General features: G+C 39.9%; 1 protein-coding gene across 2 annotated transcripts in view; it reads right to left on the reverse strand.

The window, feature by feature from the left end:
* Positions 1–22,832, reverse strand: part of CNTNAP5 (contactin associated protein family member 5) — a 775,716-nt gene that overhangs the window by 21,141 nt on the left and 731,743 nt on the right. For both annotated transcript variants that reach the window (XM_014732391.3, XM_070241766.1), the window contains one exon: positions 15,751–15,838. In XM_014732391.3, coding sequence (XP_014587877.2) covers positions 15,751–15,838 — 88 coding nt within the window. The remainder of the gene's footprint in view (positions 1–15,750; positions 15,839–22,832) is intronic.

The raw sequence follows: 22,832 nt of genomic DNA on the forward strand, positions 1-22,832 counted from the left end.
TACTCAGATGAGTCCCTAGCTGATGATTAATAAATAAGCAGCTCTCTCTCAAATGAGAGGTATAACTTTAGGTACAACATTTGGTAAGGTGGACTGCTAACTAAGATATAAAATAAGTTAAACCTGTCCCTCACTGTCTATGAAAGCCCTGGATAGAAAGAGTTCTTACATCGCTTATGACCGCTGAATATATTTGTCCATAAGCTGAAGGACAACAGTTGAACATTTGATTTCAGTGCTGGTCAATGTTACTGACATGTTGAAATGCAAACTGCAATTGCTAATAATCTAGATGTGACTTGTAAAATTCTAGAACTTCCATGAGCAGAGCCCAAGGAAAGATGCATGTTTCATATCTCATTTATATGGGAAGGAGACATTTTTCTGATTGACATCCAGATGACTAGGGGCAGTTTCAGAACTGGAACCCCCACTGTATTAGTCACGGTTCCGCAGTGTAGCAGAACCCATAGGAAACATATATAGCAAAAGAGATTTATAACGAAGAATTGGCTCTTGTGATTACAGAGGTTGACAAGTCCCAAGCTCTGCAGTCAGTAAGCAGGAGGCCCAGCAGAGCCAATGGTGTAGCTCCTGTCCAAAAGCCAGCAGGCTCCAGACTCAAGAAGAGCCAAAGTTTCAGTCCAAGTTTGAAGACCAGAAAGGACCTACATTCCAGCTCTGCAGGCAGGTATGGGGAGCTCCTTTCTACTCCACCTTTTTGTTCTATTCAAGCCTTTACGTGATTGTTTGAGGACCGTTCACATTAGGCAAGGGGATTTGCTTTACTCAGTTTACTGATTTCACGAAATCATATAATGTTCAACATTAGAATAAACTTCAAAGATCATCTGAAAGACCCTGACTTTTCAAAGAGGAAGAATTTGCAGCCAGGAGATTTTAAGCAGCTGCTCAGTCACACAGCTCTTATGAGTACAGACGCTCTCCTACCTCCAATCCTACTACTTGTTACACCTCCGGTTGCTAAGGAATTCTCCTTGAACCCCATATTACAGAGAAACCTTGGAACGTTACCTGGTGAATGATCTTCTGGTCATTCGATATTTGGGGCTTAGGAGGGTAAATTGTGGCAGTAGGTTTGGCTGCTCAGGGATACACACAGGCAGTGTCTTCAAAAGAATGAACACAACCAAGAGTCCTCTTTCAGGACTCTTTCCATTAAAAAGGAGCAAGGAGGGAGTGTGGGGAACACAGGTTACAATGCAGGACTTCCTGAATTGCCCCCTCTTGGCTAACCCTTGGGTGTGATGGCTTTCCAAAGGGAGAAATTCCCCTCCTTGATATCTACCTAAGAGAACTGAAAACAAGTATTCAAGTAAATACATGTGCATACATGTTCACAGCAGCACTATTCACAATAGCCAAAAGGTGGAATCAATCGAAGTCTCCATCATGAGATAAATGGATAAACAAAATATAGTATATCAATATAATAGGATATTATTCAATCATAAAAAGGAATGAAGTACTGATACATACTACAATATTGCTAGGCCTCAAAACTATGCTAAGTGAAAAAAGCCAAACAGGAAAGGTCACAATTGCAGGCTTTCATTTATATGAAATATCCTAAATAGGTAAATCAGTAGAGACAGAGAGCAGACTGGTGGTTGCCAAGAGCAAGGAGGAGGGGGTGATGGGCAATGACTGCTTTTTGGGTATAAGGTCTCCTTTGTGGGGGACGTTTCAGAAGTAGACAGAAGTAATGGTTGCATAACATTGTGAATGTACTAAATATCGCTGAATTGTACATATTAAAATGGCTAATTTTATGTTCTGTGAGTTTTACTTCAATAAAAACCTAAAAATAAAGAGAGGGTGGCATGAAGGTCTATTAATGTGTCAGGTTGACTAGGCTGCAGCCCCTACTGTTCCATCAAACACTAATCCAGGTGTTGTTGTGAGGGTACGCTGGGATGTTCATAAAATGCAGTATCAGTTGACTGATTATCCCAGATAATCTGGGTGAGTCTGATTCAATCAGTCTCAAAGATTTAAGAGCAGAGCGGCTCTTCCGGCTTCTCTGAAGAAGCAGTTTCACTTGCGGACAGCCTGTGCCTGAGGGTTTCAGGCTACACTTCCTGATGGCCGGCTCTATGGATTTCAGACACCGTACCTGACCTCCCATAGTCACATAAACTGATTCTTTGCATAAATCTCAATATATTACCTCCTACTGGTTAGGCTTTACTGGTTGAACCCTGACTGATGTAAGGTGGTTCTAAATTTGGAAGTTTAGACATGCAAAAGCCTTTTGTTCTCTCTTAGCCAACTCTGCACAATCCCTTCACAAAGACAGACATCCTAGAGAAAGAGAAAATAGTTCCAAACAGTGTACTTTAGAACCTCAATTACCCATACTTCTTCAAGAAATGAATAAATAAGTGCTGTGATACTGTGGGATTATGACAGGTAAGTGAGAGAAATGCCCACAGCTGTGGCCTAGGATGCTCACTGAAATAAAAGGAAATAAAAGGATTTTTCCCCAGCAGGTAATAAGACCCACCAGCTCTCTACCCTTCAAATAGGAGATTGGAAAAGTCTTTCCTAGAAAATATGCTTATCCCAAGAATGACCTAAAAATAAAGTTGGAGTTTCTCTAATTAAAGGCCCAGCCATATCCTTCAGTGTTGCTCCCACTCAATGCATTCTAGCCACACTGTCCTTAAATATAAGCAGATAGCCCAGGATCATTACAAATCCAAGGAAATCTTCTAACAGAAGAGAGAGATCAAATGACATAACAGAGAAAAAACAACCTTGGAAAAGAAATTATGTAAAAAAAAAGCAAAACACAGGGACACACAAAGACCATTAATGTACTCAGAGTAATGAGAAAAGATAATTCAACCTTGAAACCCCATATTAAGAGCTAGGCTTGGTTCCCAGGTATAAAAACTTCCATTCTCTCAGGACAATTACTCCACCAACATACATAACCAAGCGCCCCCTCCCACAACATGGCAAAGTAACCTCCACAGGTCCCACGATCATGTGAGCTCTGGCTGGAATGGAAGGTACATATGAGACTTCCTGTTCTGAGATCTGGAGCAGCAGATGCCGTGTGCATTCGACACCTATGTATTTGCATGTTGCCTCTCTAACGAAAGGACAGCACCACTCAGCATCGCTAGAAATGACATGTTTGTAAACAAGAGCCTCGCCCTCCACCCAGGCTCAGTAGGAGAACAGTCTCCTGGTTACAGATGGTTTCCCTTTTGATCTCTCCTTTCTCTGGCCTCTTAAGATCCTTAGAATCCAATTTCCGTGAGCTACAGAGCCATTGTTCTATAATTACTGCTTGTGTGCAATTTTACGTCCTCACTCAGCCCACTGGATTTTTAAGGACGCAAACAACCTCACACACTTCTCCAGTCCTGTCAGCACACCTAGCTGCCCTGACTTGCACCCCAGGAGGGGCTCAGCAAGTGTTACTTGGTAGTGGCTGAGTTCATTCTCACTCCTCCAGCCTCACCTGGATCAACCTGGAGCACACCTGCTGGGATGGTGGCAGCTGGGCTCAGCTCTGACTGTGAAAAACATGAGACCCAACTGCTCATCTCACATTAAAATCCCTAAGTCCGGTTCCATTAAGCTATTTGAAACCCCTAAACGAAGTATGGCTTAGAGTGACTGACTGACTGGCTGGTTTTGCCCAGGACTGTTTCAATTTTAGCACTGATAATCCCATGTCCCTGGAAATCCCTGTCTTTGGCAGACCAAAATCATTGTTCTTCCTAGCATGGATGATAAAATCAGAAATATAGAACACAGGCATTTTCCTTCTGAACTGAAAACAGGCACTTATCTATAATACACTAATGAAAAGAATGGTATTGTAAAATACATATGGAAAACAGAGCACAAAGCCTTGTGCTGTGAGATGGGAGTGATAAGAAGATGCATAACAAAAAGTCCCTGCCTTTAAAGATCACAATGTTTCCCAGGGAAACAGCTACATACACAGATAAGAAATACAAGTCAGGGAATTGTGAGCAAATTGGGAATGGGGAGGGATACATCCTAGGCAGTGGTGGACTAACGTGGACACGGCCACTGTGAAGGTTCCAAACTGGACTCTCTAATATACGGTCTGTGGCTCTTCTCCCTGTCCTTGATCACAGGGCTTTCACAAATCCAGAAGCAGCTGAGTGAGCCTGGGGTGCTGGCTTAAAGGAGGAGTGTAAGGTATCAGCTTTATAATCCATTGTAATGTGTGCCCCAAGTTTGTAAACACAGGCTCATGCTTGACCAGAATCATTTGATTTCCGTCTGCAATGACTGGCCAAAGCTACAACTCTTTTTATACCCTCTTGTGGGCTCCTTTCCAGTCCTCCTTACACTTCTACCCACCTACCCCATGAATTACTCAAATCTTTCAATTCCTATTTCATAACTTTCACCTGCACCTGCTCCCAAGTCCCACTGCTATCCCCCTAGTCCAGACTCTTGTCCCTTCATACCTGAAGAATAGAAATTAGCAAAACCTCAACATCAGTCTCTTTCTTCCCCATCCTTTCCGTTATCACAAAAGAGACTTACAACGGCAGCTGTGACCATGAGAGTTCCCTTCAGTGGCTTTTTACATCTATATAATGAAGTCTAGATTCCTTTGCAGGGCACTGGAGGTCCTCTGTAATATGCTCTCAACTGAATATTCCTGTTTTCCTTACTCCTCTCTACTCCCCTGCATGAAAGAGACCATCTGATGATGCCTGTTTACTGTTCCTAGCACACTCACTTTGCCCTCTTCCTGGCTTACTTGGTTCACACAGTTCCTCCTTCTAAGAATGTACTCCATCTCTTGAGACCACATCTGTGCTTCAAGACTAGGGCCAGAGTGATCTCCTCAATGACACTAGGCTGGATCATCTCAGTTGGAAATGGTCTTTCCCTCTTATGAATCCTAAGCACACTTTAACTGCATAAATAACACTTATCACAATTACTCATATTGTAATTTTAATTGTTTTATCTCCATAGATATGTGTTTTATCACTTTGGGGATAAGGATCCCTAGGCTATAGCTCTAAATTTTTCTCAGTTTCATTTAATGTCTTTTACATAATAGGTACTCAAAAGGTATGCATTGGATGAATTATCTATGAATAACACTGGAGAGTAATTTTCCTAATTCCAAACACTTATAAAATATTAATCTTTTAAGAAAGACTTGACCTATGCAAAGCTTAAATTCTACAGACACATTTTGGAAAAGATGAGGAAATAAATGGGAAAGATAAAGCACATATCCAGGTTTTCGGCTAGATCAGAATAGGCAGTAATTCATTTTAAGGGATGAATTCAAATCAGACATTTTCTAGGTATGATGATTTACTTTTTCATCTTTCCTACTGGACAGGAGGAAATATGAGTCTTTACCAAGCCAAAGGTAGAGAACATTAGTACATTAGCGACGGGTCCCAAGTCCTCACACTGATCACTGGCAATAATCCTCATGGAAATGAAATGGAAAAATCTAAGAATTCAGATCAAATCTCTCCTAGAAGCGGATGTCCTATAGTCACTCCTAAGGGGAAATGAGCTTCCTGCTACTTTAACCTGTTTTAATACTCAATTTATTACACTTAATGGCATCTTCCAAAAATAAAATCCCAGTAGACTAAATGAGTAACCAGTGGCCACAGGACCCTCTTTGTGTTTTGATTTCCACTCCTTCTCCATGGGAAAACAACTAGAGTTCCAATCTGTGCTTGTTCCACTTGTTCCTTTTAGCTTCTGACCAATTAGGTGCTTCCATTTGCACCAAGCTTGAGAGAGGAAACTAAAAGGCTGCTGCAGAGAGTTCCTTACTCTTAGCTTGGATCCTCTTCACTTCATTACCTTGTCAACACTGACATTTTCAACACTGGCCCAGATTCCCCAGACAAAGGGTAAACAAATCGATAGCAGTGCCATCGGGAAGGAAAAGGGATATCAGCCAAAGAAAATCAATAGGTAGCATGGCTGTATGATCTTATTAACAATAGCTGCTGTTTTCAAATACTACCATGTGCCAGACACTTTACACATATTGTCTCTTATCTTCATAACAAATCAATAAAGCAAGTATTACTATTACTTTATAGATAAGGAAATCAAGGCTCAGAGAGGTGAATTTAATAGTATCATAGCTAGTAAGTGACCATTACAGGATTTGAGCTCCAGATTGTCTGATTCCAAACCCACTCATTTTCAGCTTCACTGCCAGAGACCATCATGAGAAAAAACACAGGATGTAGGGAGCCTGGAGACCCTCATCCAGCATCTAGCTGCAGCTAATTGTATGACATCGAGCCCATTAATGTCGTAGATGAATTTTCAGTTCCTGAAATGCTTACTTATACTTGACACATTTTTTTTATTCAAGAAACATTTTGGAGCACTTAATCAGTGACTATCAATATGGTAGCAAGGAGGTAAAACCATAAATAAGACTCCGGTTCTGTCTTTGGAACCCCATGATCACCCCCTGCTGAGAATGTGTGAGGAATGGAAGTAGTGGTCGACATCTTTAAAAATCAGACTAGAGCCCATGCTTTTAAGCTTGATTGATCAGGAGTCTCACATGGTTACAATTCAACAGAGGCAGCTTTACACTTGAGAACATAAATTTAAATAACTTCAGGTGGGTTTGGCCTGTATTAACTCTTTTAAGATGACTTCATCAGAAACTAAGAATTGGCCACATCTGCACCTTCACTATTTGCCAAGCATCAATTAGAGTCAAGGTTACATAACTCCTGTTCATTCATCCCCACAAAACAGGAAGCAAGAGGGGATTGCAAGCTTTGCTGTGCAAGCAGTGGGCAGCCATACTCTCTCTTCCCTGTAAATTCTTTCAGTTCTGAAAGGCAGTTAGACTGCAACGCCACTCTCAAAAGAAAAGGAGCTGGGTTAGATGGAGTAACTTCTTATATTATTATTATTACTGTTATTGTAAACATTTATTCAGCTTTTATTATATGTCAAGAATCATGCTAGCCACTTTATCTTCATTATCACTTAATCTTCCAAATAATAACAGACATTATAATATATATACTTATACTCCAATTGAGAAAAGTGAAGCTTAGAGAATTAAGTAATTTGTCTGGGTCAATTAGTCAGTGCTTGAGTTATGATTTGAACTCAGGGTCAGTTCCAAAGTCTGACATAATAAATATGCTACTCCCCTTCCATAATTAAAGCCTGCTCTACATTTTACTTTTAAGCCCACCGTGGCTGAGGACACAAGGATTGAATTCGTGAGCCCTCAAAAGAAAAAAAGAGAGTGTACACTGTCTGCAATATCTCACGTTCTTCCTTAAAAATGAAAATATGCAGCATTAACTGGGAATGGTGAATCCAGACTCACAGCGTCTGACTTTAAACGACAAACCTACCACTTGCTAGTTTTGTGATATTGCACAAGTCACTTAACCTCTGCAACTCAGTTTCTTCATCTATAAAATAGGAATAATAATAGTACTTACTTTCCCAGGTTGTTGTGAGAAAAAGAGTTAACAGCTTAAGTTAGGAGCTTAGATCTAGCACAGAGCAGTACCTTATTAAATAATAATACTAATAATAGCTACCAGTTACAGTTCTACTGTTAGTATTAACACCCTATACATATGATACAATTATTAGTTTTATTATTTGATTAGTAAGGAAAATCTAGTATTTAGCATAGCCTAAAAGATTTTCTACGAAATCTTGAAAAACTTGAATAATCCAGACCTCACCATGATAACTCTCCTTTGAAAGAGGATGAATTTTAAAGTAAGCAGGCTCATTAGAACAGGGGCAGTTAGTTTTTGGTATCTCTATGGCCTAGCACACTGCATGGTTCATAGTAATACTCAATAATTTTTGTGTGACTAGAACTAACTTGAACTTTCATCAACAAAAACCATTTCATGTGGCTTCTGGTAGACACAAAATATCCTTGCTAACACAGCCACGCAAAGATGTATAAAGTCTGGCACTTCCTTGGAAGGCCACCCCTCTTTGAAATAGATTAGTAACAGCTCCTCCCAGCTGAAGACAGTCTGTGTTTGAAAAAAACATACTCATAGCTACCTTTGCTTCCTTCATTTATTACCCACCAGTACAGACAGAGCAGGCAAGTGACTATACTGAAAAACTCAGAAGCATGCTGTTCAAAGGGTGCTTTTGGTTTTACAATACAGACTTTTACAGAGCAGCCCAGAGCACGGAGTAGGTCTGGGCTCCTGTCATGAAGTGATTTGTTTAAAATACAAAATAAAATTGCATTTTAAATCAGAAGATAATGCACATTCCTGATGCATGACGTAAAACTAAGTCATCGATTGAATTTCTCCATGACGAAAAATGCAATTCATTATTCTTAAAAGAAACAGTAGAAAATCCTATATAACCTACTTGCAATTCAATGTTGATTATCTTCAAAGTAGAAAATAAAAGTATATTTAGGAATTTGGGATGATATTTCAAGATGCTTCAAACACTTCATTCACTTCATGAGGAGGTCAGATTACATTTATGAATATGACATATTTTATTACTCAGAGAAACAGTATCATTAAGAAATTTCTGGACACTATATAAGACAACTATACACATTATCAGAATTTAAGTCACGAAGGGGCTGTGGTTTGGATATCTTTTTATTTAATAAACAGCTAGGAATGACCATAAACAAAGTGAGACATTAGTTAAGGAACCTAGCATTCAAAATGAAATAATCCTTCAGAGGAATTTCTTGGGACAGTGTAAACTAATTTCAAAGAAGATCACAGGCATTTCTTAAAAGAGCTTCTCTCAATTGTTGTCTTTTCTGTTGCAACAGATGTGGACTATTGATGTACACAAGCACAGTGCAGGTCCAAAATTATGCACAATTCCCAGCCTCCCCCATGTAACTACATCCCCTTCTCTCCTGCCTAAAGAGATAGCAGACTGTGAATGAACACAAGGAGGTATTATTGGATTGTGGTTGAGTTCTTCCTCCTCACAGTCCATCTCATTCTCTTGTAAGAACGTCTCAGCATCCTTTTGAGAAATAACAATTCCCTATTCTCAGCAGATGTGGTGAATATTGTGCTGACCCCTTCACCCCCTCCAGAGCCATGGCTGGGGGCATAACCCAGACATAGCCATTCAGTACATTCCCATCACTTGAACGTTGACATCATCTGGGATTGTCACTTGACACAAATTTGAGACTCCACCTAGGACTTTTTCTGAAAATTTTAGAAACAAGAGGCTTTTCTTCCACCAGGGTTGCTGAAATGGTAGAATTTAAACGTGGAGTTGCTGATTCCCCCTTCATTACCATTGAAATCCTGCCTGAAAATGAATCCCGACAGAGAGGGACAAAGAGTCAAAAGTGAGGCGAGAAACTGACAGATTGACAAAGACTGAATCTAGGTCCTATTTGAGCTTCTGAACCAGCTGTGCTTGAATCAAAGCCTACATTTCAAAACTTCCATTTTCACAAACTATCATATTCTCTTTTATTCTTGCTATTTTGGCTGCTATGAGCTTGATATGCCCTTGAAACAGCCCTAACTGATAGTGACTCACACTCACGTCCTCAAGACTCACCGTGTCTGTTGGAACTGCTCATGTAGAGCACATTTGAGTGCCTCTTTGGAAGTTGCCTTTACAGTCACCTTTCCAGACTCATTAAAAAAAAAAAAATTATATATATATATATATTCTTTATGTTCCCACATCCTTTATGTTCCCACAACCTTTATGTTCCCACAATTATTTAAACGAATATTTATTGAGTGTGTGCTAAATACCAAATTCTTTACATATAAAGTCTCAGGGAATCCTTACACAGGTCTTTGAATTAAGTGAATTAAGTGTTAGCATCCTCGTTTTACTGATGAGGAGCTACAGACAGATTAGAAAACTTCACTGTGGCCACACAACAGTAATTACAGGAGAGAGAGTCAAACTTGAGTCACTTTGTCTCTGAAAAGCACTCTATGATTTTGCTTCCCAGTTTAATATGAACTGCACCAGATTTGAATCATAAGAAGGACCCAACAATGTACAAAATCAAAAAGAAATTAGAATAACAGTCTTCCAAAATGAGTTCTTTGAAGTACACACCTTTCACTTATATGCATAAATTCTGCTGTGCTTTCTAAAAATGGCAGCCATAACTCATCTTCTACAAGATGCTTGGGAAATGATTTAACATAAAAATGATCAGGGTATTCATTCAACAATGCTCTGATCTACAGAAGACATAGTAGGCTTGAAGTTCAAAACTGAGGGGTTGGGGAGAATTAAAGAACCCAGTTCTATAGATGCAATCAGAATTCACTTTATCTTAACAGGCCAAAAGCATATGCAAGTGCTCACAGCTAGCCCTGCAATTTCCAGATTAGCTGGCTTTTATGCACATTGAGAAAGAAGTCTTCCAATTTCTATATGGCTTCTTGGGGCCAAGTGAACTTTGAAGCTACACTGGCAAAAAGCCATCAGAGCAGAAGAATAATGTCTCTGCCAGGTGTGAGCTTTGGCCTATCAAACAGGCAAGTAGGCAGAGAATTAATAAAGGCTGGCTGCATAAACAAATAATCCTGTAAGCTTTCCCTGAGTACAAATCTCATTTTAATGTCTATACAGATTCTGGTAGCTACAGTTTAAAGCTATAGTACAGTTCCTTTCCACCTAAACTTTAACATGTTTCCATATTTTAAAAAGCAATTACTTCCTAAATCTGCAGTATAGTAAGAAGCCTCCTCTCAGGAAGAAAATAATAATAATAATTTCTTAGTTCTTAGTTCCACAAAAAAAAATAGTCTTTTATTTTACAATAAAATTTAATGATATATTCCGGCACAGTAAACTAGGGGAGACCAGGACCAGAAAAAATAAATTAAAACAAAACCAAAAAAGGCGCAGTTTCTTTTAGAAGTATCAAGCTTTTGAAATTTCTAAATCTATCTGAATACCCCTGCTCTTGTACCAGGGCCAAGTTAGACAGAAAGAGACTTAGAAACACACAGATAAGTCACAGTATTTGAATCTAAGGAATATACTTCTATATTTCCTAAAGAATTAAGTAATTTTCCAGAAACAGACGAACTTGTCCAAAAGGGTGACATCTGCAAATACGCACTGTCTCTTTTTTCTTTTTAATGCTAATTTCTCTTAAACCCATTGAAGCAATATACCAGAACCGAGAAATCTCCCTTAAAAGTCATAGAATGTCAGCAAACCTAGGAATAAACCTAGCAACATCTCAATACTTACCATAGGTGAGCACCCACAATGCAATTTTAGTGTCAATAACTATTTCTGCTACTTTCATAGACTAGTCTCTGCATCACAGGAATTCTCAGGAAAGAGACTGTTTCATTCATCATGATATATATGTAACACATACCATGAAGCACCATCATTGGTACTAAATCATTATCCTCTAGAACGGTGAATTGGCCCTTTCTCTTACAGAAAGAAAATGATTAAACTTGTTCTTGCTTTGCAATGGAATGCTATTAGTGGTATTGAAGAAAACTGGGACAATAGATTTTCTACACTTGTTTGCCCTTGGTATCTACTATGAAAAACACTTCCAAATCCTTGCTTTAGAGTTGGAAATGTCCAACAGAGTGCTAGACTTTTCTAAAATTGTGGAGTAGGGTTGCGTTTGTTCATTTCTTATACATTCCGGGACCATTCTTTCTTGTGTCCTCTATCCCTGCTCCACAGTCTTTCTGATGCATGAGGCTTAATTCCAAAGGGCCCCCAGCATTAGTGCCCCTTCTTAATAGTGAACCTGATGTTTATATCATCTTCCCTCACTACCAGCTAGAGACATTTCACAGACCAAAAGTGTTGAGGTTAATTGTGAGTCCAAACCTTCCTGTCTGTTTAACTACAGTTTGGATGGGAAGGCAGGCCAGCAGGCAGGAGTCTCCCACCCACAGCACAATGAAAACATTTCACTGGGTACTCTTTATCAATCTTAACCAAGTCATTCCTATCTTTCCTCACAAAGAATCCAAGAGAAAATGACAAGGCATCCCTCAATAATTTAGTACCTTGATTTAAAATTTCTTCCTTTCAGTCTTATGTATTATGGGTTTAATTCAAAAGACAGAAAGACCATCGGAATGTCATACATAGTAGCAAGATTAATGGAGGGAACTCTTTTAAACAAGAGGATGTTTCTAGAGCTTCCATTGCACAAGGCAGTTGTCGTGAAAAAGCCTGGACTTTGTAGTCATACAGCCCTAAATATCTCTCCTCCCAAGATTCTTCTGACGTTTTGAAGTAAGGCTTACATGACTTAAAATATACTGAAGGAGCAGAGGGCATAGAATAGAGTAGATACTCTGAAAAGTAATTCAGCTTCATTAACATATTTTTAGTGTCTTGCCAAGCTTTGGGAAGCAAAGAGGAATCCTAAATTTGGGGGGGATTTTTTTTTGGAAAGAGCATGAAACCAAGGCAGTGAGCCATAAACCAATATTAAAATTGTATCAAGGGAAAATGCCTGAACTATCTTGAAGAAGAACAGAAATCCAAACCTTGAGCCCTTGCCAAGAGAAGATGTTGAACCTGAAACTCTCATACTAAGCTTTAGTGAAAGATGGACTAGAAAAAAAATTCCCCTAACAGCAGAGGGAACAAACATAAAACCTGTCAATCTCTGATGTGGTTCTGAATTAGAAAAAAAAAAAAAAAACTGTAACATAAATAATAATAAAACGACAGATTATGATATGAATAGTAACATTTTCGCTGAGACTTCAACCAGAGGCTTGTTCTCATTCAGGCCTGGAGTTCAAATTTATATTCAATCTCTGTTCAGAAAAAAACCCAAAATGAGGAATTAAAATAATCCTAAATTTGTTGCACCTCCTGGATCTGCAAGAAGTAAACACAAATCTTGCCTGAGAGACAGCTTTCCAATTTCTGATCATCAAGGTTCCTACAAATTAATTTCAACCAAATATGAGCTCACACAAACACACACACACACACACACAGCCACACACAGCATAAGAAAACAAGCTACCACAGGAAAGAATTGGAAAACAGAAAATAACAGATCTAGACCCTTACAGACTTCTGACATTGGGATTATCAGAGACAAAATGTTCAATAACTATTCATGGAATGCTTAAAGACAGAAAAAGATAGGAACAAAAAACCAAGTGGGAACAACAGACTATCTTAATTAACAGGTATGTTTGAAAAAGAACAAAATATTACTTTTAGAAATAAAAAACATAAACAATGAAAAGTGACTCATTGAAAGGGTTTAATGGGATGTTTGGCACAGATGACGAGAGTATTAGTGAATTTGAAGATAAACTCAATAAATTACCCAGCATGCAAACTAGTGAGACAAAGAATAAAACTCATTATAAAAGGCGAGTAAGAGACATGAGGTTAGAGTTAGAAAGTTTAAGATTTATCTAGAGCAGATCTAAAATAATTGAGCAGAAAGAATAAGAAAGAAGTATTATTCGATACGCTGAGAAGGTTTTAGAACTAATGAACAGATACATATGAGTAATACATATTAACTAGGTACATAGGAACTAATGAATAGATAGAGGAAACGTAAAAATATCAAATACGACACTTGAAAAGAAGTCTAAACTAGACACATGGTAATAAAACTGCAAAGCACTAAATTAAAAGAGATGACCTTGAAAGTAGCTTGTGGGAGTGGGGAGTCGGGGTGGTCAGAATATTTTCAAACATTTTCCAGAAACAGATGAACTTGTCCAAAAGGGTGACTTCTTTAAATATGCACTGCCTCTTTTTTCTTTTTAATGTTAATTTCTCTTAAACTCATTGAAGCAATACACCAGAACCAGCTTTTCAACAGCAACAGTAGAAGACAGAGGAGAAGAGTATAGTGATGTGCTGGTGAGCGTTCAAAACTGGCTCTCCAGTGGCAGGGGAGCCCTTGACTTGTAGCATTTCTGACTTCCACAGAGTAAATTCTCCTAGTATGGCTGATTTCAGACTACTATTGTGACATCACTGAGTGCAGAATTGGGCAGAGATGTGTATAATAGGTTCTTATGAGCCAGGTGACCTGGCTCTATCACACACCTGAATAATTATTTTAAGATCTGAGGAAAAATATCCTTCAATATTGAAACATATGCCTCGCAAAATGATCTTCCAGGACTAAAGGTGAAATAAAAGCCTTTTTCAGATAAAAGGTCCCTTACACAGAAGAAATTCAAATGAAGGAAATTACATTTGGTAGAAAGTTAAAAGCTGTGACATATAGGAAGGAATGAGAAAGAATTAATTAGTGATTGCTTTGGGAAAGCAAAAATAAGAATGTCTACACAAAATTATTATTAATAGGAAGGAGGAATAGAATAAGAAACAAACATAAAATTAAATCTAGAAGTTGCTTACTGTTAATTGGCTCATTCAACTGCCATTTTGGAAACTAAAATTGACATTTTCCAGAACTGATTGCAGTTAGGTTTCTGGCTGCACATTACATTCTAGAAATCAGATACAGTTTACGAATCTGGAAGGCTGCAGTGAGACAGGAGTCATTTTCCTGCCTTTTCAGCTGTTTTTACTGGCAAGCAAAGTTATGGTAACATGATGCAGTCTCTGCTGTCATTTTTGAGAGACCTTTGACATGCAGTACTGGGGCCGCGGTGACCTCTGGGCTCAGTCTAGCCTAGCGTCAGTGATGGCCTCAGAGGTGAGAGCTCCCTGTTAGCTCAGAACTGCTCAGGTAATCATTCTGAAAGATTCTAACAAGAATCCACACCCTAAGTGCTACCACAATCTCATTTTCTGTGTTAAATCCATTCCTGCTGAAAATGCCTCCAGTTATTCTTTTCCACACTGTACCAGGATTGGAAGAGTAAGAAAGAACAAGATAAAATCACAGGAAAAGTTGAACAAACAGAAAATAAAGAGGCAGAAAGAAATCCAACTGTACAAGTAACCCAAACATGTAAAGGGGCTTACATTTGCCAATTTATAAGACAGAGATGGCCAGATTGGATAAAGTCAAAATTCAGCTGTATGCTTTTCACAAGATCATACATAAGGCTTACGGAAAAAGAAATATCTAAAGGAAAAATATGTGGAAAGGCAGACCAGACCAATAGTAACTGTAACAAAACTGAATTAGCTGTATTAATAACAGACAAAATAGATTTGAGCACAGAGACATTAAAAATATCACTTTAGTATGAAAAAAAGTTCAACCCATCGAGAAGATATAAAAATTTCAATCTTGCCAGGCCCTAATAAATATCTTCATCGTATATGCAATAAAAATCCACAGACCTTCTAGTGGGGAAAAAAAAAGAAAATACATTATTATAACAGGAGATTTCAATCCTCTTTCAATTGTTGATGAATTAGTAAAGGGATTAAAGATTTGAGCAATCTAATAATCGGGTTTTTCAAATTCTTAATGTCTTTAAGTAAAAATTAAGTAAATAGAAATAAAAGATTAAGTAAAACAATTAATTAGAAGTTAAGCAAAAAAAATGATTTACTTAATTTCTTTGTTAATTTGCCTTACTCGAGCTCGTATAATGTAGCTACAAATGCCAGTTCCCAGCCCTGCTACACATACATCTTAGTGTCTCCTACACTAGAAATCTTGGTTCTAGATTTTGCATATTATGGGAGCAGAAGGCTCCAGATTTGAATTACTACACACATGAATAAAGTTATCCATTTAATTTAACAGAGCCCACTGCGAAGGTATGGACTAGAACGACAAACCTGTAACTTTGCCCAAGGTCAGTGACCTTATCGCCCTGAACTCGACTTCTGGGGAGAAGTTGTAACTGAGTCGGAGTTGCTGATCCATCTGCAGGAAAACAGAAAACAAAGGTGCCTCAGCAGAGGTCTGCAATAAAGGTCAGGGAGCACTCCCACCTGGACACAGCTGGAGAACACACACAGAGCAGACACCTCTCCGGGATCTCCTCTCCAGAGAGAGAAGAAAAGTCTCCCTAATTCTCCCACAATGCCCATAAAATACCCCTTTGTTTCCTCTTGGTGAAATCAAGGCTTTCACACAAGTCTTCTCCCTGGGAAATTCTGTTTAGCTTTTGACAGGTATTTATCTCCCTACTGAGATTTTCTCACCAAATTCTTTGCTGCAAACAAATGAAGCCTTCTCAGCTCCCTGCTGTGCAAGATTAAATAGAAAGCAGGCACCCACTCCCCATTTCTCCCCGCTCTCCTCACTTTGTCCTTAGAGCCATCACTGCCCCCTTTGCTCCAAAAATTTTGACCTGGTCTCATTCAGGTGTGGACGCTGGGGGATCTTCCTGAGAAAATATTTCAATTTGACACAAAGGTTGACTCTGGAGAGGAGAGGCCAGCTGAACAGGTGCCACCAACATGAAGAGCTGATAATCCCACCTCTCAGGGGTGAGCAAAGCTACCACTGGGATTCTTTAGGACATTATTTCTAGAATCATCCTTTAGGAAACCCTCCTTGCCTCACCCATTGCTAATTCCAGTTCCATCTCTTTGTTCTCCTCCTCTCCATTCCAAGGTAATATTCCCCATCCGTCCCCACTTTTTTCTGTCTAGTCAAATGCTACCAGTTTCCTTTGGGCTCTACTCTGAATATTCCCATGATGTTATCTCTGAAAAGGATCCTCATTATCTTATAGTTCAAGAGGAGACACACTCCTTCAGCTGTGTGTCCCATGCCTGCTCCCCTCAGAGAGAGGCTGATCCCAGACTAACACCCGGTTCTCCCAGGTCCCAGTGCCATGACTTTCCTTCTGCTCAGACTGACCCTTCTCCAAGAACCTCTGGGTCCTGTGGTGGTTTCTGCTGTGTGATAAGTCACTGGCTATGACTTGCGGTATGTGACTATATGCTTTATTACTTTTTCATTTATGAAATTAGGTGGTAATAACATTTGCTACTTATTGAACACTTGGTATGTAAGAGATACAATACTAGAGCATCTTTCAAAATGTATTCTTCCCCAGAATACTAAAAAATAGGCTTTATTATCCCTGTATTACAGACCAGGGAACTGATGTCACGGACATCAACAACTTGGCCAAGGCCACACAGTGTCACAAAGCAGTGTCCATTGTCATGTAGCTCACCCATCATGCAATATGGTGTTTGCTTTACTTGTTCGTACCTCTCTAGATATTTGAGCAAAAAGTAGACAATCACAGTGTGTTTTTATTTCTGAATTTCTATAAAATTCACTCAACATACATTTGAATGTCTACTGTGTCCCAGAAACTGTTCCAAGTGCTCCCAGAGTCCACTGCCTCCAGGAAGCTTTCCTCAATGCCTTGGTTAGACCAGTTGACCATATTCTCTGCTCTCATGATACCTTTTTTCTACCTCTAACCTCGCGTTTAAAATGCTGAATTATAATGATCTGCTTTCATTTCTTTCTCTCTCTCTCTTTCCTCTCCACTAAACTGTTGGCTTTGTGAGAATAGGAGCCACATCTTATCGATACATGTTTTCTGTAGAGCCGACTACAGAAACTGGCCAAGTACTCCTCACACAGGTTTGCTGAGTGAATAAATAAACATCCTGCATTGATCCCTTTTCTACCTGGTAGGCTTTGAAGACAGAGTCCATCATACCACCAGGATGCCTCTGGCTGCACTGGCAGCCCCTACGCCTCTAGGGACAACCTAGACTTTTGATACCCATGGGCCTCATCACATCCACAATTTGTTTAATGCTCATGGGTTCAGATTTGGTCCTTGTCCTGAAGGAATTTTCTCACTGCTCTCCCTCAGAGCTCTCACCTGCCTCTTCTACTCTATGGAACTGTCCCTTTAGCAGGGGGCAGGGGGCCTCCTCTCATGTTTGCTGTCCCAGTTGGAAAGGAGTCTAAAGTGAGTGAAATTTCCTGCTGAGTGGAGAGCAGTGGAAGGATTCTCAGAACTGAAAGTTAAGTTGAAACTCCCCTGGCTTCTGCTCCCACCTCCTGCCCAGGTTCCATAGGATCAGCTTCCTAAGTGGATGGTTCTCAACAGTGACAGGATTATGCTCAAATGTCACACATGGAAGAACTGAGTGTTCAAGTACATGAGTCATTCCTGTCCTACTATTCTGCTTTGTGGGAATTTACCTGGTCCTTAGCACTTTAACCAGATGACCAATGAAGGTAAGAAGGAGGTATGACACTTAATTAAAGGATTTTTTTTTTAATGAGTGTAAAGTTTTGCAGAGGAAGGTAGGATGACTTAAAGGAGACTTGAGGCTACTGGGGGACTATGGACAGTTGGAGGACGAGTTCCAGTGCTAACATGGAGTGAGGACACCTGAGCACTAGTGCTCATTCAGGTGCTGAATTACCAATTGGAAAATCTTAGCAAATGTATAGAACAGAAGCAAAAGAAAATAAAGGGGAGAGTACCGCAAATATTATTTTTTACAACTTCAATATTTATATGTGCTAGGCAATCATTAAATTATTCAGTGGGAAATGCATGATTTTGTTAGACTTCCTTATGTTTATTTTATGGTTTAGTATTGTTTTTATTTTTAATTCTAATTGGTGAGGTGGTAAGGGGTGAAGCACCATAGTCCTCTAAACCTCCCGGATGTCTAAAGTTTGAAATCTGGTCTAGAGAAGCTGTGTTGATCACAGAATCTAGGATGCCCAGTGGTCTTGCAAGTCATTAAATGAGATGGGAAAAGGAGGAAAATAGAAGAAGCCTTATCTTTTTTTTTTTTTTTTTTTGGTGAGGAAGAGTAGCCCTGAGCTAAGATCAACTGCCAATCCTCCTCTTTTTGCTGAGGAATATTGGCCCTGAGCTAACATGTGTGCCCATCGTCCTCTATTTTATATGTAGGATGCTTGCCACAGCATGGCTTGACAAGCAGTGCAAGGTCTGCACCAAGGATCCGAACCCAGGAACCCTGGGCTGCTGAAGCAGAGTGTGCAAACTTAACCACTATGCCACAGGGCCAGCCTCAGAAGAAATGCATTTTGACTAAGCCCATATGCCAGGCTTCCTACTTGGTCCTTCAGCTATGTTTTTTCGTATAACCTTTACAAGAACTGACGGAGCTAAGTTGCATTCCCCCCACCCACCCTTGTATAGACAGGTAGACTGAGGTCAGGAAGGTGAGTAACTGGTCTCAGGTCACATAGCATCAACAATGGAGCAGGGATTTCACCCAAGTCTGTCTCACCCTAGGGATGCCTCTCTTGGCCTCAGGATCTTCATCTCTCAAAGGAAGTAATTAACTAACTGGTTTCAAAAATGCCTGCCTTCTTCTTTACAGCTTGTTGTGCTTGCATTTTCGCAAACTGGCTTAGTCTGTTTAATGTCATTAATGCATTTTAAATAGGGGCACTGAAGTTCACCTCCACCACCAAGGCATTTTGGGGGGCCCCTGAGCCTTAAAAAATACTAGCCAAATTACAGTTATCAAATCATCACCAGGCGTTCTTGTTCCTGGCTGCAGGCCCAACCTCCAAGGTCTCCTTCCCAGGGGCACAAAGAACAGAGAGAAGGAGAAAGAGCAACTCAAAGCCTGGGGGTTGTGAGGGATCTGTCACTAGGTGCTGAATGCCTCTGGCTGCCTGAGCATAGAGATAACTGCCTGCGCTCTCTCTCCAACAGGTTCTGAGTGATGCCTGAGACAGTGCACCATAGGGCCTAGGGGTGGGGCTGGGCATGTAGTAGGAGACTACTCTTTTCTGTTTTCACTGAACAAGTCATTCAAAGTGGGGAGGAAGGAGAAGAGATCTAGAGAGGTCAAGAGTGGTTGGAAGTGTCAGGGAGGCACGTGTGTTGTGTTACTGTGTCAACAAACTGATTTAACGTTAAAAAAGTCTCTATACTGATCGGTGGTTGCCAGGGGAAAGGGGGGTGAGGGGAGGGCACTAGGGGTCAAGTGGTGTACCTACAACATGACTAATAATAATGTACAATTGTAATTTCACAAGGATGTTAACTTTTATAACCTTAATAAAAACAAAAAAAAAAACAAAGTCTCTGTGTCCAAGTCTTTCTGCTCCCTTCAGTGCTTTGGAAATAGTATGTTCTCAACCACTAGCTGCTTATCATTGACTATTAATTGATTGGTGGAAATCCTTTAGTTGAAGAAGAAAAGGAAATACCTCTTATTGTTCTCTCACTGCCCTGTTTGTGTCTTTCATTTGTGAAAAAGAAGACAGGAAGTATAAAGACGGAGTAAAAATGAGTCAAATGTATAAATGCCCCCTGCACGCATCCCAGATGTCCCATTGGTACCCCAGTCAAAACATATTCAAACAAGAAGTCATCATTCCCATCCCTTTCAATCTGTCTCCAACCCAAACTTGCTCCAAAGATTTCCCCTCCTTATTTCAAAATTAAATTTTAGAGATAAGCCTATTAAATTCTAATGACTCACTGATTATTATTTGCACTATAGATTTAACAATTATTTCTTGAACTTTCACCCAATCAAGAAAAGTAATAGCCGATCTTGACTTCTCTTATAGCCCATGTCCAAAAGATCATCCAATGCTACTGATGTTACTTCTAAGATATTTCTCAAAGCCTCCTGTCCACGGCTCCCCCACTGCACTAGTTGAGGCTCTCACCATCTCTTCTTGACTGGTCTCTGTCATCACTCCCAAATTTGTATTTCCCTGCAGTGATCACAGTGAACCTCTGAAAATGATAATATACCCATACTACTTCCCCTGCCTAAAACCCAAGGGTTTCCCTTCATCTGTCCACAGGGCCAATCTAATATTATCCACATAGTACATTAAGTGCTGTGGAATTCATTCATGTAGTTCACAAGTATTGAGTGCCTGCTGTACGTTAGGCACTGCTTGAAAAAGTAGGGGGTTTCATAGTAATGAAAACAGACAAAAATCCCTGTCATTGTGAAGCTTACATTCTAGAGGAGGGAAACGAGATAACAAATGAGACAAACAAATAAATTGTATCAAATGTTAGACAGTGTTTAAGTGCTGTCGAGTTGAAGTCAAAGAGCTAGTTTACTGTATTAGAAAAGTGATGGCCTCATTGAAAATCACATTCTGAGTGAAGTTCTGAAGGAAATACAAGTTCAACCAGGCATACAGATGAATGGACAAAAGCATTCTAGGCAAAGCAAATTCAAGTGAGTTCAAGGGCTCTGGAAATAGCAAGGAGGCCAGAGTGGCATGAGTGGAGTTACAGAGGGAATAGTAATAGATGAGATCAGAGAAGTAACAGCAGGAAGGAAGCAGAGGGTGTCGGATCATGGAGATCCTCTTAAACAACTGCAAGGTCTTTGGCTTTTACTGCGTGTGGGAAAGGAAACCATTGAAGGGCTTTGGACAGAAGACTACCACAATTTAACGTTTTAGCAGGAGCACTCTGGCTGCTGTGTTGAGAGTCGGTCACAAGGCAACAAAAAGAGCAGCAGGGACATGTCAATTAAGAGGCAGTTGTAAACTGTAATAATTCAAGAACGGATGAACTTGGCTTGAGACAGAGTTGAATCTGTTCATCATCAGAATGTTGCATGGGAGAGAAAGAGAGGTATCAGAGATAACACCACAATTTTAATATTGAGAAACTGCAAGAATGGAGCTGCCATTAACTGAGATATGGAAGATTATGGAGGTGGGGAGTGTCGGGGGGAGATTCTCAGTAACTCAGGTGTAAATATGTTTTATTCAAGATAACTGATAGACATCCAAAATGGCATAATAGATATGTCGAGCAGGCAGTTGATATGTCTGGAATTCAGAGAAGGGAATGCAGTTAGACAAACATTTTAGATTGATTCATCAGCATACGTACGGCATTTAAAGGTGTAAGACTGAGATTAGTCATGGAATGAGCATAGGTACAAAAGAAAAGGAATCTGAAGATGGAGTCCTGGGATGTTCCAATGGTCAGAGTTTGGAAGATGAGGGGGGGACCAGCAAAAGAGACAAGAATGAGCAACTAACAGATGCAGAAGGAACAATAGGTGAAAGTGGTGTCTAGCAAGCCAAACAAGCATATGTTTCAAGAGCAGAGAGCAACCACTGTGTCAAACGACGACAATGAGAAGACAAATGAGGAAAAGACTATCAGATCCTGCAAGATAAGGACATTGGTGTCTTGAGAAGTATAATTTTGCTGCAGCAAGCACAGGGACAAAACCTTCATTAGCGTGGGTTTAAAAAAAAGGAAGGGCTGGGGCCGGCCCCGTGGCGAAGTGGTTAAGTTTGCACGTTCCGCTTCTCGGCAGCCCGGGGTTCTCAGGTTTAGATCCTGGGTGCGGACATGGTACTGCTTGGCATGCCATGCTGTGGTAGGCGTCCCACATATATAGCAGAGGAAGATGGGCATGATGTTAGCTCAGGGCCAGGCTTCCTCAGCAAAAAAGGAGGACTGGCAGTAGTTAGCTCAGGGCTAGTCTTCCTCAAAAAAAAAAAAGGAAGGGCAAATTTGGAGATCAAGTTTATAAACAAGATTTCCAAGGATTTGGGCAGTAAATTGAAAGGGAAAATGGGGCAATATATGAAGTCAGATAAGGCAGAGGTTTCCTTTCCTAACCCGGAGAGTTTTTTCTTGTTGTTGTTGTTTTAATGCTTGTAATATTTGCATGCTTTATGCTTTGGGAAGCCATCTAATAGAGCTGGAAAAATGTCGAAAGGGAAGGTAAGATGATAATACTGGAGGAATGTTCTTGTGTAGGGTATGAGATCTGGCCTATACCTGGTGGGGTCAGGCATGAACTAGAACCACTAATTGTTCACATTCAGCAACAGGAGGGAGAGAGAGTGCACAGACACAGATGCAGGTAGGTGGGTAAATGTGGTGGTGAGAGTATGTGGATATTCTCTCCTGAATGCTATACTTTTCACAAGAAAA

This window comes from Equus caballus, chromosome 18 (genome assembly GCF_041296265.1).
Source record: "Equus caballus isolate H_3958 breed thoroughbred chromosome 18, TB-T2T, whole genome shotgun sequence".
NCBI lineage: Eukaryota > Metazoa > Chordata > Mammalia > Perissodactyla > Equidae > Equus > Equus caballus.